Here is an 18730-nt window from a genome sequence, read left to right as displayed (position 1 = left end):
AATGCCGTCTATGCCGGAATCAACAAAAAACTCCTCTGCAAACTCCAGACCGTCCAGAAAGCCACAGCCAGACTTATCTTCGAAATCCCACACCATGACCACATAATCCAGCACTGCCGCGACCTCCACTGGCTCCCCGTCGAAAGAAGAATAACTTGAAACTGCTCACACACGCCTACAAAGCCCTGCATAAGACCGGACTCCAATACCTCTATGAACGAATCTCCTTCCACGCCCCCAAGAGAAACCTCGGCTCTGCCGACCTCACTCTAGCCACGGTCCCCCGCATCCACAGGGCCAGAGTGGTTGGCAGATCCTTCTCCTACCTCGCGACCAACACCTGGAATGAACTTCCCCACCGCATCCGACGAAGCCTGACACTGTACCAATTCAGAAAGGACCTCAAGACCTGGCTCTTCGAATGACCTACGAAGCTGCTCGCACCTCCCCTGCCCCCAGCGCCTTGAGACCCTCTCGGGTGAGTGTTGCGCTTTAAAACCCCTGATTGATTGATTGAAACATATAATGTATCTGCTTATAAACAACCGGACATCAATATCCACACAGTGCACTACTGGACTCTAGTCTGTAATGGAATCCTCAAAATCAGCGAAGAAGGTACTAAACCTGATTAGAAATTGATAGCAATGGCACAATATGTGCAATAGAAACAGGTACAACATAACAGACTGTGTTTTTAGGTGTATTTTGTATATATTTCTATCTTCTTCACTCAGTACCATCAAGGCTGTCAGGTTGACATTTAGGGGTTCTAGAACTGGGGGGAAGGAAGAGGGAGGTCCTGGGAAGAATCCTTGCATGCCCACGCTTTGGAGGCAAGGAGGAGGAAGGGGTGGGAAGCAGTGCATTCCCTCTTCTCAGGAACACAGGTGTTTCATCTTCCGTGTGTACTGAATGGAGCATCCCACCTTCAAAGTTAGCCAGGCCTTTGCTACCTAAACCCTGGTAAGCCTCGTACTCAGTCAGTGCTCATTAATGAGTAGGATGCTGATCCCTCCTCATCATACAATCTAAGTCTAAGATACAGAGCACCTTTGACTTGTTCTGCTACTTCTTTTGCTCCAATAGGCCTTTTCTGCTTTTGTATTTTGTATTTCATGTGGGAGTCACATGATCCCTTTGGGTGATAGTCATACTTTTTTAGATAGCTAAATAGGCAGGTAGGTAGATAGATAGATAGATAGATAGAAAGATAGATAGATAGATAGATAGATAGATAGATAGATAGATAGATAGATAGATAGATAGATAGATAGATAGATAGATAGATAGATAGATAGATAGATAGATAGATAGATAGATAGATAGATAGATAGATAGATAGATAGATAGATAGATAGATAGATAGATGCTCTTGTGGTGCTTTGAGCTCGTGAGGGAAGAATCCGCTCCAAGGAATCAAGTTTTGTGACAGATAGATGTTGGTACTGTACATTGGGTCGGGGCTGGCTAATATGGGATTTTCCCTTGTCTGGCGTGTAATAGGCTTAGCTTTGTAGATTTCCTAGAATGACACCTGCTGCTTTTATGTTCCTTCTCACTCTTAGTAGTCCAGGTTCAATAGACCATCCCTGCTGATCACAGGAGAGGAAGCGTGTATTACTGTCCATGACCCTTGCAACTTCTCTTGAACTCATGGTACTCTTGTACCAGTGACTAGTTTAGTTCACCATGCTAGATATTCACTGAGTGGTGAGGTTGTGCCAACAGATGCTCACCTTGGATCTGGTTGCCTTGTAGGTAGAAGTGTTCCAAGTTGGTGTTCACCGGGGGGATCCTCTGAAGCCTGTTGTGAGACAGGTCCAGTTCCAGCAGGCTGCTGGTGTTGAAGGTGTTGGAGGGTATGCCATCATTTGTCAGGTAGTTGTGGGAGATCCGCAAGTACTGCAGGTTCTTGAAGTTCTTGAAGTATTCAACAGGGATGGTGTTTATGTTGTTGTACTCCAGGTACAGCTGTTCTATGGTGTCTGGAAGGCTGTCTGGCACTCTGCGCAAGTTGTTATTGCTCAGATCCAAAAATATCAGTGACTTCAGGCCTTTGAAAGCAGCTGCAACATCCTGGATCTGGTTCTTGTGCAGGTGGATAGCAGTCAGGTTCTCCAGGCCTTCCAGGGCATTGTTTGGGATCCTCTGCAGCTGGTTGTAGGAAAGATGCAGCTCACGTAGGGACCGTGGCAAGCCGGCGGGCACCCTGGTGAGGTTGTTGTGGTTCAGGTACAACCTTTCCAGGCTCCGGAGCTTGGAGAAAACCTTCCTGCCAACCTTCTCGTTAAGAAGCTGGTTGTTCTGCAGCGCGATCCACACCAGGCCAGTGGCATTCTCGAACGCTCCTTCCTGGACTCCAGTGATCTGGTTGTTCTGGAAGTAAACGTACTTCATCCTAGAAGGTACGTATGGGAGGTACTGCAGGTTACGGCTGTCACAGTACATGGCTGTTGGGAAGTTAGGGGGACCACTGATGTCCTCAAAGTAGTTGCCATAGTTGTAGGAGGGGGCATAGTAGTAGGAGGGGCCATAGTTGTAGGAGGGGCCAGAGCTATAGTAGCGGCTCCTTATATAGTAAAGCCACCAGAGTGTGTCGTCTTCATAATGGGACAGGGATCCCTGCCACAGCACTTCCGCCACCAGCACCAGCAAGAGCCACTTCATGCTTCAGGGGCTTTGAAGTAACTTCCCTGAAAAAGAAAGAGACAGGGCACAGTCATGTTAGAGCGAGAGCATGAAACCAAGAGGTCAGCATCACACATGGGTCTTATTGTATTTATGCCAAACGTCAGCACACAAACACTACAAAGAAAAGAGACTGTACTCTCAAGGCATTCACAGCGTACTGCTTATACTACGTGGAAGACATACATGCAAAGCAAAGGTATGAGGGCTAATGCTCTGGTCTTAACATAATATAGGAATATTCCAGGTTAAGCACGTTACTTCAGCATAAAGAAGCCCCTCAGGCCTCAGGGGGCGGGCGGGGCGGCTCATGCTGAACTACTTAAGACTGATGCCTCGGAGTGCGGAAATATCCTTCTGAGGCTGTGTGGGTCTCCGACTGAGTCGCACGCAGAGGACACTGCGCCGGCACAGACGTTCTGTGCTCACAAAGAGCCCCCACACACACCCAGGCAGTTACTAGCGCCCCTGGTTTTACGTGAGCAGGCTCAGTGTGGCTTCCTACTTGGGCTACCGTGAGCAAGAATGTCAGAACGCTGACCCGGACAGCAGGGCCACCAGAGTTATGAGAAAAGGGAGGCACAAATAACTTGGCAGGGTTTACTAAATTATGCAAGGGGGGCTATTTTAAATGATGCTGCATAATGCGACACATTTTATGATAGTATTGCCTCTATATTTCCTTGGTTTTTTTTTTCACACACGTTAACACTTTCTGGGCAAAGGTTTCATCTCATTAGTCCTAGGGGTGGGTGGAATTGGCAGAACTATGTGAGTTTGATTCTTCGAAATTCCATAAAAATTCTGCAAGATTCTGCTGAATACTGCAACGGAGTAGAGTGTGTGTTTGGCACTATTTTCTTACCACAAAATGTACCCTTGCATCAAAAAATGGATGAGAGGATGCATTGTGTGCTAAGAAAACAGCGCAGCCAAATACCACTCGGTGCCCTTACATCACTGCAGAGGATGTAAGGGTGTCACTGCCGAATGGTATGCAGTGGTTTTTACACTTTAGAAACCTCTGCCTATCACTCTGCAGTGCATACCCTTTGGGGCCCTTACATACTGTGCAGTGATTCAGAGATTGAAAGGGCACCGAGGGGTATGCAGAGCAGTGATTTCAAAACAGGGCTGCAGGAAGGAGCAGCCCCTCTATGTTTAAAAACCCCTGCAGATTAACCCCTTCCCTGCGCCGTGAATTCCGCCGTGGTGCGGGGGGGCTAGGGAGTGGGCGTGGCACTTGGGCGCTCATGACGGCTCCATGCTGTCATGCCTCACGGGCGGCTTGTGCTCATGACGTCGTGGTTCCGTCACAACCCCGCCCACTCATTAATTCTCCAGCACAGGCGGAGGAATTAGTGCCGCGTGGGAGGAGCGGCAGTGGCATGACGACTCCATGGCGTCATGAGCACACTCCTACCGTGACTCATGATGGCGCGGATCCGTCATGAGCACCGACGGGGTTAATTCCACCGACGAGAGTAACGTGGAATTACCAAATTCCGCTAATTCCGCCCGCCTAACTAGAACCAGCTTGACACCCAAATACAGCAAGAAGCAAAGAAAGGTGACCAGTGAGCTTTTCAGTAAGGCTTGCCTCTGTCTGGCATCAAGTGTGTTATGAAATGAAGACCCAGCAACTTCGATTAGAGGAGAAAAGAGTATTTATTGACAGACACAGGTAGGAGTCGTCCCTTGTCTTGGCCGATTAGCGCTAATTGCCGATAGTGCCAACCACCTCTCTCAATCGAATTCCCTCTGCATTCTAAAGCCTCTCTTGTGCTCGAGGCATACAGGGAGCATGTCCTACACACAAAGGGTGTGTAAGGCATGAGCTAAATATAACACATCCCCTTTTGTTCAGCAAAACAGGAATAGAAACTAAACACAGGAAAATGCCAGAACTGTGGGAGCAAGAATAGAGCTCCAGTTAACATAATAGTGAAGGAAAGAAAAACAATATGACTGGGTATACACTACAGATAAAAACTATTGAAAGGAAAAGCTATAAGCAGAATTTCATAGATCAACAAAAGCACAGAACAGGTCGATAATGATGAACAACCCAACAGTAAGTAGACGCATAGTTTAAGAACAAAAGTCTTGTTACGCATGTGGTCTGCGAACTCGGACATCTCTGGTGGTTACACCAATATTGAATTCCCTATCAGTGCATTCTCCATGGGCAGGGCAATTTCCCTTGGTACTGCAGGAGCCTGGTCATTTTGACCGCTGTTTTCCGTGGAGCTCGGATCACTTGAACGAAATTCCTCATCATCAATAAACATGGTTCCACCACATCTCTTCTCCTCCCTCACAACACACTCACCTCCCCTTTGATAGAAAGCTACTCTGCGTGCATTCCAATATTCACCATTCTCCAGAATGACATAGAATTGAAACACGCGCAAAACTTTGTAAGGACCTTTACATTTTGAAAGCCCCTTTACTGTGCTAGCAGAACTGATTTTGACCCAATCACCATAAACAATCCTTCCCTTTGAAATCAAATCATTCCTCAACTCAGAGATCTGAGTACCACCTCTAGTTACCCACTCTCTCAACCAAGAAGGTACCATCTTGCTTCCAGGAGATCTTCCTCTCATGATTTCAAAAGGAAACTTGGACTTGGTTTCTTGTTCTGTAGTGTGATAGGCCCAAACCAAATCTTGCACTGCCTTGACATCTAACCCTGCAGCACCCGCCATTTTATCACACCTTTCACCAACCTGTTGGCCCTCTCTACTATACTATTACCTTGGGGGTTGTAGAGTGTAGTACAATAATGAGTTATGCTGTTGGTTTTAAGAAAGTGTTCTATGTCCTGAGTGACTAACTGAGTGCCATTATCAGTGATAATGATAGAGCGAGTCATTTCTTCCCCAAAAAATTTTAGGAAGACTTACAATGGTGGATATAGTGGTAATTTCTTTCATGTATGACACAGAGGACCACCTGGAAAACATATCTACCACTACCAAGGCAAATTTGCACTCATCCTTCAACTCCGACAAGGGACCAATGAAGTCAATACAAACACTGTGCCTAGCTTTACCTGGATTTGAGATGTGCCCCATTATTGCTTGTTTGCCGACTTTGAGCCTCTTTTCTCCCTCTTTACAAATTTGACATCCAACAACCCACTCCGAAGTCTGGTTATCCATGCCTGGTCACCAAAATTGAGCTTTGATCCAACGTTGCATCAAACCCTGGCCAAGGTGACTTTCAAATGCCATTTTTATGATTCTCCCCCTTACACCTAAAGGAGGTACAAACCTGTCACCTCTCATTAACACTTTTCTGCCACATGTAGAAAGCACATCTAAATGTTTGAGGAAAGGTTGTACAGACACCGCTACCCACCTCTATCTTCTGCTCCCAGTGGACCATATGCATCCCTTCGATGAGGGTATTGTCTTTTGCCATTTCTTCACTCCACTCTTCCATGGATGGAGAATGCACCTGCACCTTCGAACACCACATCCTCAACAGAGGCTACTAGTTGTCTTGTCTGTCAGAGTTACCTATATCATTAGTATGCATACCATCTAGTGCAAACCTAGATAAACAGTTTGCCTGCAAGTGTTGCCAGCCAGGAATCTACTCTAAGACATAACGAAACTCTTGCAGCCTGGCTGCCAACCTGGCTAATCATGCAGAACCCTTGCCAGCTCCCTCAGGTGATAGAATCTTGAGCAGTGGTTTATGGTCAGAACAGAACAAAAATTGCTATAGTACTCCATGCACCAAGCAGTAGCTAATGCTTCTCTTTCAATTACTGAGTTGGTTCTTTCAGTGTTGGTTAGAATTCTGGATGCAAAGGCTACAGTCTTCTCAGCACAACCATGTTTTTGAGTAAGGACAGCACCCAAACTTGTTGCACTTGTATCAATGGTTATTATAGACTTTAACTTGATATAAAAAGGAACCAAGATCCCTGCACTACAAATTTCCTTCTTAATGGTATTGAAACATTCTTGTTGTTAAGACCCCCAGACAAAGCACTGACCTGTCCTCAACAAGGGTTTGAGTGTTTCTGTTTTGTATGCAAAACACTGAACAAACTTTTCATAATATTCTATGAGGCCCATAAAAGATCTCAATTGATCCTTATTAACAGGTCTCAGTGCTTGTTCAATGAGTTTAAGTAAGCTTCGCTTAGGCTTGACTCCATCCGCAGACAAGGTATAACTCAAATATTCAACACTTTCAGTGAGAAAAGAACATTTTTCTTTTTCTCCACATCTGCAATTCCTTGTAGGGTCTGCTTCAACACAGCGTTATGATCTTGAACTGTCTCGCCAAAGACTAAAATGTTGACCTGGAAATAGAGAACGTGATCCATTCCTCTAAAAATTTCAGACATCATACGTTAGAATACGCTCACCACAGATTAGAGTCCAAATAGCATACAAGTAAACTGGAATATTCCGTCTAAGGTGATAAAGGCGGTGAGAGGCATTGCATCTGGGTGGAGCCTGATCTGGTGATATGCATTCTTGAGGTCAAACTTTGAAAAGAATCTTCCACCTTTTAGCATCAGTACTAGGACATTAATGTTAGGTAGAGAAACAGTGTACGGTATGATGTTCTGATTGAGTGACCTCAAGTCCACACAGAATCTCAGATGGCCATTGGATTTGCGTGTTATAACCACTGGTGACACTCAATAGGAAGCCTCCAACGGTTCGATGATCCCTTCCGTTAACAAGTCCTCTAACAATTCTTTCACTCCTTCCCTGACAATTAAAGGGACTCTTCTGGGTTTATGTTGCACTGGAATTGCACCTTTTTTACCTGAATCTTGTGCACATAACCTTTGAGCATGCCCAATTTATCATCAAAACCATGCTTCACAGAGTCCAAAATGTTATTAATTGATTCATCCTCTACAACCATTAATTGCATGGGCGCCCTGGAATCAATTATTATGTGTAAGTCATATTGATGAACCCAACCTAAAATAGTAGGTCCATCTTCAGGCATGTAAAAGTTTTCTAGCACAGACCTTCCCCCGAACTCTATTTTGGATACCATGAATCCTATAATGTGAATTGTCTCACCGTGGTAACCTGTAGGTGTAATGTCCCTGGTTTTCAGCACTGTTCCTCCCCACAAACATGTAAAAACTGATTGGGGACAATGGGTTATTTAGAACCAGTGTCAGTCATAAGCGACACTCCATTGCCATTAACCCTAAACATCGCCTTGGCCCAGTTAAGTGTGTGTATCTTATTTTCTACATCATCACCACTGTCTAAACTTAAAATCCTATCAGAGTTTTCAGTCTGTTGTATTGTTTCTTCAATGACACAAGCTACTTTCCCTGTCCATGCTAATCTACACATCTTCGCAAAATGTCCAAGACAACCACATCTTCTGCATTCCCTGTTTTGGACAAAACCAAACTTAGAGTCAGAATTGTGACTGATACTGCCACAATGGTTGCAAATCCTAACAGGAGCAGAAGAGGCAAATGTTCCCCTTGTTTCATCAATTTGTTTGGTAGAAGAGGAGGTAACCTGGGCTGACTTACTTCTAGCACCAACTTCAAAAATATCAACTTTCTGTTCCTTCTTCTCTAGTTCCTTCATACATAGGTCTGATTGTTCTAATACCTTAGCTACTCCTGTAGCCTCACTTAAGGTTGAATTTTTGGCTGCCCACAATCTCTCCTGATTTTTTTTGTTCGGACACTGTACAATAAGTTGGTCTCTTATAAGTTCACCTGTCATTGCTCCAAAACTACATTTAGGGGATAACTCCCAAGTCTAGATACAAATTCATCAATACTCTCCTCAACTTTCTGATGTTGAGTGTAAAACTTATACCTAGTCATAACTAAGTTCTCCTCCTTAGCATAACAAATCTCTAATCTGCATCTGGCTTCCATATACACATCCTGAATAACTTGGCCATTATCTCCAACAGCTGGTGACATATACCTAAACACTCTCTGACCCTCTTTACCCCAAAAACTCTATAATAAGGCTTTCTTGTGCGATGTCTTAAACTTCCCTCCATCTAATGCTTCCGAGTAATTATCAAACATTAAAATCCAATCATCACAAGGAATGGGTGGTGTGCCAGGCTGCATCAGAAAGGAAGGTTGTGGAATTACTGAAACATGTGATGTGGCAGGTGTGGGTAATATCACGGTATGGCTATCCCCTGATGCCTCCATTGTCAATGAGAAGTAAGTACTGTCAAGAACAGGTAGAAGGATATAGCAAAAAAAAACAGAGAATACTGTATATATGGCAAAAAGTATGGTAACTTCGTGGTTTGAGGAAATGGATAGAATCCTACAAAAGAGATTAACTACTTTGTTGAAAAATAAATTAGATTTCCAGGTTACACACTAACATTAACCATAGAGAAGAAACCTCCCCAAAACATGTTACATTAAAGCAAAAATATTCTCAGTTGTGTATTTAAGATGTGCACATCACAGCTGTTACTGTGATCATACCAGGTGTGCACATCACTGTTGATGTGCTAACTGAGACAAGGATCACCATTGTGGTGTACACATCACCATCGAAATCTAGAAGATGCAGATGAAAGGAAAACAACCGTCCACTGAGATGCCTCGAAGACCAGCATCGCTCGCGTACGAGACTCCGAAGAAGCTTTCATAAATGGCGCAGAATGTGAATAAATAGAGCCTCCACTGTTCCACATTCAAATGTGGCTGAGACTCAAAACCACTTTCTGGTTGAGTTGAAGTTGCCGAATGGAGGACTCAAAACCAGCCCCTCCAGATATGTAGCTTTCTGGGTCATGGCTTACACTGTAAATGGACGGATATCCTCAGCTGCTGGATGAAGCAGTGGTCACATGGATTCCATTCCTCTGCTCTTAAATCGTCCTTCAGCTGTGTCTCGCTGTGGCACTCCTCTTGTTCTTTCACCGCTCGTTCTCCTATTTGCCTTGACTGGTAATGACACCGGACAAGATCGTCGCCAACATTTTTATTAAATGACGAGCCAGCAACGTAGATTAAAGGAGAAACGAGGATTTATTCAGAAACAGTTAGTGGCGGACCCCTCTCTTGACCGGCTAGAGATAACTGCCTTTAGTGCCAATCACCTCTCTCAATCGAATTCCCCCCACATTCTAAAGCCTCTATTGTGCTCGAGGTGTTCAGGGCGCGTGCCCTACACACAAAGAGTGTGTAAGGCACAAGCTAAATATAACAAAGTGCCACTCCATTATTAGTAATTTATGATCCGGTTGAGCTAGAAACAAAATAGTTTTTGTTCAGATCTGAAGGTCATGCAACGGATGTAGCAGATGTGGCAAATACATTACTATGCATAAAGCTACTCAGCCGCATAATCACAGAACTCGAGTGGCTCCATTGGAGAGTAGCTTATGGATGTCAATTCACCAAAATGCTGGTAAAACAATATGAGCCAGCACTCCAAACAGTGTCCATCAAATACTGTATTTAGTGAAAAAGAAGTTTCAAATCCATTCAGCAGGTCTTGTTTCAGATTTTTTTATTTAATTTCTTTTTAAAAACGACTGTAACCAACGTGTTTTGTCCCTAAGAACTTATTCAGAGCAAGTGTAATATAGAGAACCTTTTTTTATATTCATCAAAGTTAGTGCTTGAAGATAGTCGCTCCCTCTCAAAACAACCTCTTGTACAATCTTGTATGCTTCGGGTCGAGTTTGCAATATAAAAATCTGCAACAAAAAAAAAAGTACAGAATGTCTGTTGGGGGGAATATATGAACCGTGGTTCTGACCCTGTAGAAGAGAACGCACATCCAAACCCAGGCACGTGGTTACATTTCTGCTATTATAATGTTTCGGCAAGCCAACCCTAGTGAAAACTATTTCCAACAACCATTTAGAGACGAAATGGAGCGACACAGAGAATGCACCCATGTGGATAATAACATAGAGATTCACAATGGTACAGTTTAATTGTATAAAGTTAATTGTTTTGGAGAATAGATGTGGCAATCAACTATCCGCATAATAGTAATACAAATAACTCTATACAAATTATATAAGAAAGGTTATAAGGAACATAGGGGCCAGCCCACTGACCACATAAACAGATTATTATATTTAACATAAGGCCATATACTACATTTGGAGTGCAGAACTCAGAAATGCCATGTCCCTTAACAAAAAGGTCTCATTTTTTGTTGTAAATCCAATCACTTTAGATCCCTTCTGGACTCAGCTTATGAGCAGCTCCAAAGACACTCACAACTATTTAATACCATAACCATCCTTTAACCCGTTAAGTGCGGCGCACGTTCAGCGGACGTCGCGTGCACTACCTCGACAGTGCTGCGCACGTCCGCTGAACTTCGCGGCCCCGCCCACGCAATAGAACGTTCTGCACCAGCGCGGAACGTTCAGCGCAGCGGAGGGGGTTGAAAAGGAATGAATCATGGCACAACCCTTCAGGGATAGCGCAACCAGAATTTGGAACTCATTACCTCCAAATCTACGCACAACCACTTCGGCAGTGACTTTCAAAACGGACCGGTTAGCCCTTCCCGCCAAGGCTATTTAGCTAAGACGTTGTTTTTTCTGTAAGCCTCGACCTCTGTAAATATTTTGCTTGTATCTGGTCATTTTAAACCATCTGTAATGTCCTTGAAACGAAATGTTTTTTATTGTAAAAAGTTTTAGCACCTTTGGGTAAAGTCCGCGCTCTATAAAAATGCATCAAAAATAAATACATTTCTAATCCATCCTTCAGGGTAGTGCCATTTACCATCCCTCTTTCCAGTGCCCTCTCTTCTGTCGAGCCCCCACCCAGGGTCACATTCCCTTCAAGCCCCTCCCTTTACTAGGGTCCCCTCCAGTCTCTCTCCCTCGCCCGGTCACCCCCTCCCTTTAAGATCCCCTCCCAGGGTCTTTTCACACGCCACACTTGTCATATACCGCTGCATCCGCTCATCAGGGAACACGCAGGACACCAGGTATGGTTTCAGTATTCTTTATTGGTATACATGCGCAGGGTGCCTCAGCACGTCTGTCCTCGTCGTCGTCCTAGTCTGGAATGTCCTCTTCCTGTCCGTCCACAGGAAGTCGTGTCCAGTGACCTGGACACTGCCCTGTGGCCCACAGGGTCCTAGTGCCCTGTGTTGGTGGTCAGGTCACTACATCTCCCCCTGTGTCACAAACAGAACGTCTTTGTCACATGTACAAGTCCTTGGCACAGTACCTCATGACGATGAGATAATAGACCGATGGTGATAGAGAGAGAGAGAGAGAGAGAGAGTCTCTACATTCCTTCTAGTAGTCTTCTTGTCTTCTTGCACAGTCTCTACATTTCTTCTAGTAGTCTTCTTGTCTTCTTGCACTCCCTTTTTGGTCTTTGTTCTCTGCTCTGTTCTTGTCCTCTGTTTTCCTCTTTTAGTGGTGTTGTCTCTCTTGTTGTTCCTTGCTCTCTGCCTTCTGTTGTTGTTGCACTTTCTTCCTCTTCCACTTTGAATTCCTTGAAATGGGAACTGTTTCTTGTTATTCTTCGGTTGTCAGAAGCTGCAGTCACCATTGACCCTTTTACGTCAGTCACAACCAGCGGGTCTCTTGAGAATGGGCTGTCTGACTTTCTTTGTTGTTTCTGTCGCACTACCACCAGATCCCCTTCAGTCAGCTGGTGTTCAGTTGCATTTCTCCTTTTGTCAGCATATTCTTTCATTCTCTTCTTTGCTTGGTGATCTCTTTCTGAAATGTCACTTCTGGTCGTACTTTTAGTTGCATCTATCTGAGGTATCCTTGTTTTGCTTGATCTCCCTAGCACCAGCTCTGCTGGGCACCTGCCAGTGGAGCTGTGAGGGGTATTCCTGTAGTCTCTGAGCACTTGACAAAGCGCTTGTCCAATTGATATCTGTGTCAATTTTGCCCGCTGGATGGCTTTCTTGATAGTCCCCATGAATCGTTCTGCCATTCCGTTGGCCTGTGGCCACAAAGGAGTTATTTTCTGATGCTTAATCCCCAGATATTCCAGGAATCTACGGAATTCCTCTCCAGAAAATGGAGGACCATTATCTGTTTTCAGTGTCTGTGGTGAGCCCCAGGCCCCAAATATGTCGTCTAGCACTGGTAGTGTAGCACTTGCCGACGTCGACGATACTTCTCTCACTATTGGAAACCTTGAAAATTCGTCGATGACCACTAGCAGGTATTTTCCACTCTCCAGTGGCCCATAAAAGTCTGCTGCAAGCTCTGTCCATACTGCAGGTGGCAGTTCCGACATTTTCAATGGTGTCGGTTTGGCAGCAGGTCCTGTTATTTGACAGGTGTGGCAGTGCGATATCTCTTCCTCCACCATGTTGTCCAATCCCGGGAACCACACTTTTTCTCTCAACATCTTCTTTGTCGCTACAATGCCTCGATGCGACTCGTGTGCTAGTTCAACTGTTCTCTTTCTTAGCCGACGTGGTATTACAATTCTTGAGCCCCTCATCAGAATTCCCTTTTCTGTTTCAGACAGCTCTTCGCTTATCTTTTTGAATGCCAGTAGTTCCTCTTTATTGACTCCTTCTTCTGTGATGGTGTTACTGTTGATGTGTCTCCACCTCTGCTGCCGTACCACCATTCCGATGGCCTTCATTGTGGGGTCTCCTTTTGTTTCTCGCTCTAGTTCTTCATTTGTTATTGATGCCGGAGTGTTCTGTCTCACGATGAAGTTTAGATATTCTTCTGCCATTGTGGGGCCACCTTTTTGATAGGGAAGCGGGTGCCGTGACATGTAGTCCGCTGGATTTTGATCTTTCCCTGGTTTGTGGACAATCGTGAAGTTGTAGTCCATCAGCCTGATCCCCCACCGTTCAATTCTTGGTGGTATCTTTGCGTTTGGGTTTCCGTATATTGTTACTAGGGCTTGATGATCTGTTATTATCGTGAACGGTTTTCCGTATATGAACATGTGATAGTGCTCACATGCCCATACTACCGCCAAACTCTCCTTTTCTGGTTGAGAGTATGCCCTCTCAATGTCCGACAAGCTCTTGCTTCCGTAGGCCACTATCTGTCGAGGTGAGTCTTTTCCGGGCTTATGTTGTGCTAGTATCGCGCCAAGGCCTACCGGGCTGGCATCTACTGTCAATTCAGTGCATAGTCTCGGGTCGAAATAGGCTAGGTGGTCCACTGCCGTTACTGATGCCCTTATTTCTTCGAACGCCCTTTGGCACTCTGTGGTCCATTCGAATGTTTGGCCCTGCTTCGTCAATTCTCTCAGCGGCGTGCTCACTGTCGCGAAGTCCTTTATGTATCTCGCGCAGTAGCTGGCAAGGCCGAGGAATGAGCGCACGTCAGCAACATCTTTTGGTTCTTTTGTTTTTTCAAGGGTGTCTATTTTGCCACGATCTGGTCTTATCCCTTTTTTCGAAAAGATGTGTCCGAAGAATACTAGTTCTTCTCTGCCCAGCTCGCATTTCTTCTCATTTACTGTTAGGCCCACCTCTACTAGCTGTGAACACACTTCTCTCAGAGCCTTATCGTGTTCGTCATCACATTTTCCAAACACCAGGATATCATCACTATAGTTCAGACTTTTTTTGATCGGTCTGATGATCTGCCTGATCGTTTCCTGGAATATCTCTGCTGCTGACGATATTCCGAAGCTTAACCTCTTGTAGCGAAATAATCCGAAGTGCGTTGAGAAGGTCGTTATGTATCTGGACTGCTGGTCCAGCTCCAGTTGGTGGTACCCTTTGCATAGGTCGAGCTTGGAGAATTTCCTCATTCCGGTCAGGCAACTTATCATGTCATCTAGATGCGGCCCTGGGTGTCGTTCTCGTTCGATGGCTGTGTTGGGTATTCTCATATCCACACATATTCTAATTTGTGCGGCGTCCTTTTTTGGTACCGCCACTATTGGGGACACCCATGGCGTTGGCCCCTCTGCTGGCTCAATGATGTCCTGGTCTAGTAGTGCCTTTATTTCTTCCTCCACCTGAGGTTGTAGATGAATGGGCACCCTTCGGTGATGCTGGGCCACTGGCCTGACTGATTCATTTATGTGTAGAGTTATTTGTTTTCCTTTCAGCTTTCCAAGTCCGTTTGTTAGCTTTGGGTACTCTTGTAAGATGTTCTCTCTGTCCGACATGTGATACATCATCTTTAGTAGGCCCATGATCTTCGCCGTTACGTTGCTCAGTAGACATGGTGCGGGAATGTCTCCTCGTAGCACATGTATTTCTTCTGTGACAGTCTTGCCCTTGTGCGTCATGGTGTCCGTGAATTTTCCCATGTTCGTTACTGGATTCTGTGCACCCCAGGTGAATACTTTGACATTTGACGGTCTTAGTGGTGGTTTCTTCTTCATCTTATCATACTCCGTAGCACACATGATGTTACATGTGGCCCCACTATCCAGCACAAATTCTGTTTGATGGGGCCCTACGTCGATGGTCACCCAATCTGTCTTTTTTATTGACTTCCTATCCACCAATCTGATGTGCTCCTCTTCATGCCCTTCATCCGTGGACATGAGGTAAAGGCGTTCTACCTTTCCAGCTGCTCTTTCCTCTTCTTCCTCATCTCCCGACCCTGCCGACGAGCTTCTGGTTGTCGCTTCCATGTGCCGTACATGCCTGTTTGTTGTCGCTCTTGGTCTTCCTCGTTCATTTTTGAAATGTGCCCCTTGGCACATGGTGGCAAAATGGCCGCTTTTGTTGCATTTCCTGCATGTCTGACCGAATGCCGGGCATGCTCCTCGGTGTGGCAAATCCAGACCGCATCTGTAGCATTGAGAACCTTCTTTCCTTGTCCCTTGTTCCTTTGATCCTTTCTTCCAGTTGCCCGTCTTTCGTGTATCTGTCATTCGGTGTATCTGTTCTCCTCTCCGGTCCATCTGCCTGTCTTGCACCATTGCCCTTGCTTCCGCTCTCGCTAAATCTAGAATTTTTTCTACAGTGATAGGTTCTTTAAGTAGTCTCGTGCGAAATTCTGTGTCGCGACAGCCTTCTATCAGTCTTAGGCGAAGGGCCTGTTCATTGTCATATTTTTCAAATTCACAGTGAGCCACTAGCTTTCTCAGCCTTGTTGCGAAATCATCCATTGACTCATCCAGCTGTTGAAATGCTATGTTGAAGTTATATCTTTCAAAATCGACGTTCCTTTGGGGGTCGAACTTGGTCGTTAGACATTTTATCAATTTGTCGTATGTTTTTATTTCGCTCGGGGGCAGTTATGAGGAGGTCCTCCACCTCATCCCCCGCTAGGTTTAGGAATAGTCCTAGTTTCTTTCCGTCCACTACATCGGTCGCCTCCACGTAGCGCTCGAATTTCACAAACCACTTCTCCCATCGTATTCCCACTTGTGGCTCTGATACACTGAACGGTAGTGGTGTGCGATACTGCGCACTTGGTTTTGTTTCTGTCATTTTCTCTTTTCTTGTTCCTTTTGTTGCCTTTGTACTTTTATTTATTTTCCTTGCCTTTCTCCTGGCTGCCCTTTGTTCCCCCTCGTAATTTCCTTTGTAATTTCTTTGCCCCTTTACTTTCCTTCTTCTTTGACCTCTTTTCTACTTATTTCGGAGCTTTTTATCTCTTCTTTGTGCCTTTCTCGACTTTTTGCCTGCTTCTAAGATGGCCGCTCATTTTTTTGCTCTTCCTATTGGCCCGGTCGCCTGACCGTAAGATGGCCGCCAAATCTCGCGATCTTTCGTGCCCAATCCTCGTTTGCCTGACTTCAAAATGGCCGCTCCGCTTTGCTGCGCTCCTATTGGTTCAGACCGCCTGACCCCAAAATGGCCGCCGAGACTCTCGCGAGAGCTCGCGTCGATTTCTTCTCCTTCGCGCGCTTCTCCCCAGCGCTTACCCGATCCGGTGGGGGCTCAGATGGCGATCTTGCTCCCAGTCCGCTGTCAGCCGGGGTGGGCTCCCGTGTCGCCGCACTTTATCGAGGGGCTGCTCTTCCTTCTTTTTCCGGCGATGCAGGGCGTGCTCCTGTTTTTCAGTAATTCTTTCACGAGGGACACACACGTGTGGAGTCGTCAAGTACCTTCGTCGCCAGTTGTCATATACCGCTGCATCCGCTCATCAGGGAACACACAGGACACCAGGTATGGTTTCAGTACTCTTTATTGGTATACATGCGCAGGGTGCCTCAGCACGTCTGTCCTCGTCGTCGTCCTAGTCTGGAATGTCCTCTTCCTGTCCGTACACAGGAAGTTGTGTCCAGTGACCTGGACACTGCCCTGTGGCCCACAGGGTCCTAGTGCCCTGTGTTGGTGGTCAGGTCACTACAACACTCAGGGTAACATTCCTCCACAAGGGTCACTTCGATTACGGTCACATTATTTCACAGCCCTCCCCCGGGTGACATCTCAGCCTCGAGGCCAGCCCCCTTCCCACCCCTTGCTCGCGTGTCCTCCCTCCCAGGGGGTCATTTGCACTGCTCTGCACGACACCCTATTTAGAGGGTCACACCTCTGCCTTCCGGTCACCTTCCTCCCGCAGGCCTGGCTATCCCCTTCTCAAAGCGTCCCTTGCTTTTAAATCCCGTTATCGCGACACAGCCGCCCCCCCCCCCCTCATCTGCCTCACACCTCTCCCTCGGGGTCACATAACTGAATCACGGAGCCTCATTCCTTCGGGTCACCTCTCAGACCCCTCGCTCACTCTCTTGGCAACTTCCATCGCTCAGGGGTGCATCCCACCTACAACCCCCTCCCCCAGCAGCATATAGCGCTCCGAGGCATCACCGTTCGACTCCATGTAGCCATAGGCTAAATATTTGTTCACGGTCGTATAGAGTACTGCAGCTCCACCTTCCACAGCGTGTATGTATCCCTTGATGCACACCTTCGGCAGCATGTCAAGTAGTGCTCCGAAACCCTGGCGCTATAGAAGCTACGCATGTCATGATCGAGCAGTGCTTTAAAGCTAAGAAGAGCTCTTTGATAAGTACACTTCGATAGTTAGACCAAGACTCACTCTATCTTTTCATTCCTATCACAACACGTACCCTTGACATTATTGTCGCGTGCTAAGTGGACGCCTTACAGCTGCGGCCACATGTTTATCCTGCGCACAAGTCCTAAAAAAAGAAGTGGGGGGACTCTGACGTCACGACGGGAAGTGACGTCACGAAAGGTGGCTTGCACCATCAGACTCATTGCCACCCCTCGCTCATCCCTTAGATGCGATTGCATCAGAGAAGCCAGCGCGTGAGCAGAGTTCTGAATGAGCTCCGATCTCGCCCAGGAGAGGCCAAAGAGTGAATGTGTGGCTCCTTTTGCTCCAGTTATCGAGCTCCCGGTAAAATAAGTGGGGGGACGCCGTCCACCCGCGTGGTACCCCGACTCGAGCCCTGTTTATCGTTATGTCTAGTGTGCTTTCACCAGCTAGCGCCGTGCATCACACAAAGATACACATACAATAGGTACGATTCTTGTTTTCATAGACAGGACAGTGATTGAAAAAGTGTACTAGGCAATGGCGCCCCCTAATGTACCCTGTAAAAGAATGCCCACAGCCAGAGGCGCAACTAGAGTAAAATTTCGGGGGTGGGGGGGCAAGAAAAAATTTCGGGGGGGCTGAATCTTTAGGCAATCAGTAGAGTCGAGCTGCAGGGGCTCTTAGATGGGGTGAAACAACATCAAAGCCCCATTAACATGCACAAGGTCTTTTAAAGACCTGTGAAGTGCTCGGGTGCGGCTGTGAGTGCTCCCGGGAAGTGTCTCATCCCGGGCTGCCACACACGACCGGGGGAGGGGGGGGGTTGTTGCTGAAGCCCTTTGAGGCCAAAGGGTGTTGCGCGCATGTCCACAGCTAGTAGCCTCACAATATTTCCAGTACTTGCGTACCCGGGAGCAGTCTCCCTAACGCCCACACCTCCCACACTCCCTGCTGTGCAAGCAGCAGCGAGGGGACGTCCCGTGAACAAGGCTCGAGACACTGACCGCATAGGCCTGGCTTCTCACCAGGGCGTGCAGCGCAGATTGTGCAATACATGCTCACTGCATTCAATCTATAGACATCTCTATGTAATTTGCCTGATGTTGCTTATGCACACGCTCTTGCCAGAACTGCCAACTCACATGGTGCC

The 18730-nt window shown here is 46.3% G+C and overlaps 1 protein-coding gene across 2 annotated transcripts in view; it reads right to left on the bottom strand.

The window, feature by feature from the left end:
* The window catches only part of FMOD (fibromodulin), a 52362-nt gene that overhangs the window by 9012 nt on the left and 24620 nt on the right, over positions 1 to 18730 (bottom strand). For both annotated transcript variants that reach the window (XM_078644694.1, XM_078644693.1), the window contains exon 2: positions 1740 to 2696. In XM_078644694.1, the coding sequence (XP_078500820.1) occupies positions 1740 to 2670 (931 nt within the window). In that variant the 5' untranslated portion in view covers positions 2671 to 2696. The remainder of the gene's footprint in view (positions 1 to 1739; positions 2697 to 18730) is intronic.

The sequence above is a fragment of the Lissotriton helveticus genome, chromosome 5_1, assembly GCF_964261635.1.
Source record: "Lissotriton helveticus chromosome 5_1, aLisHel1.1, whole genome shotgun sequence".
In the NCBI taxonomy this organism is placed as follows: Eukaryota; Metazoa; Chordata; class Amphibia; order Caudata; family Salamandridae; genus Lissotriton; species Lissotriton helveticus.
The sequence above is the reverse complement of the archived record's forward strand: the minus strand, read 5'-3'. Positions and strand labels throughout refer to the sequence as shown.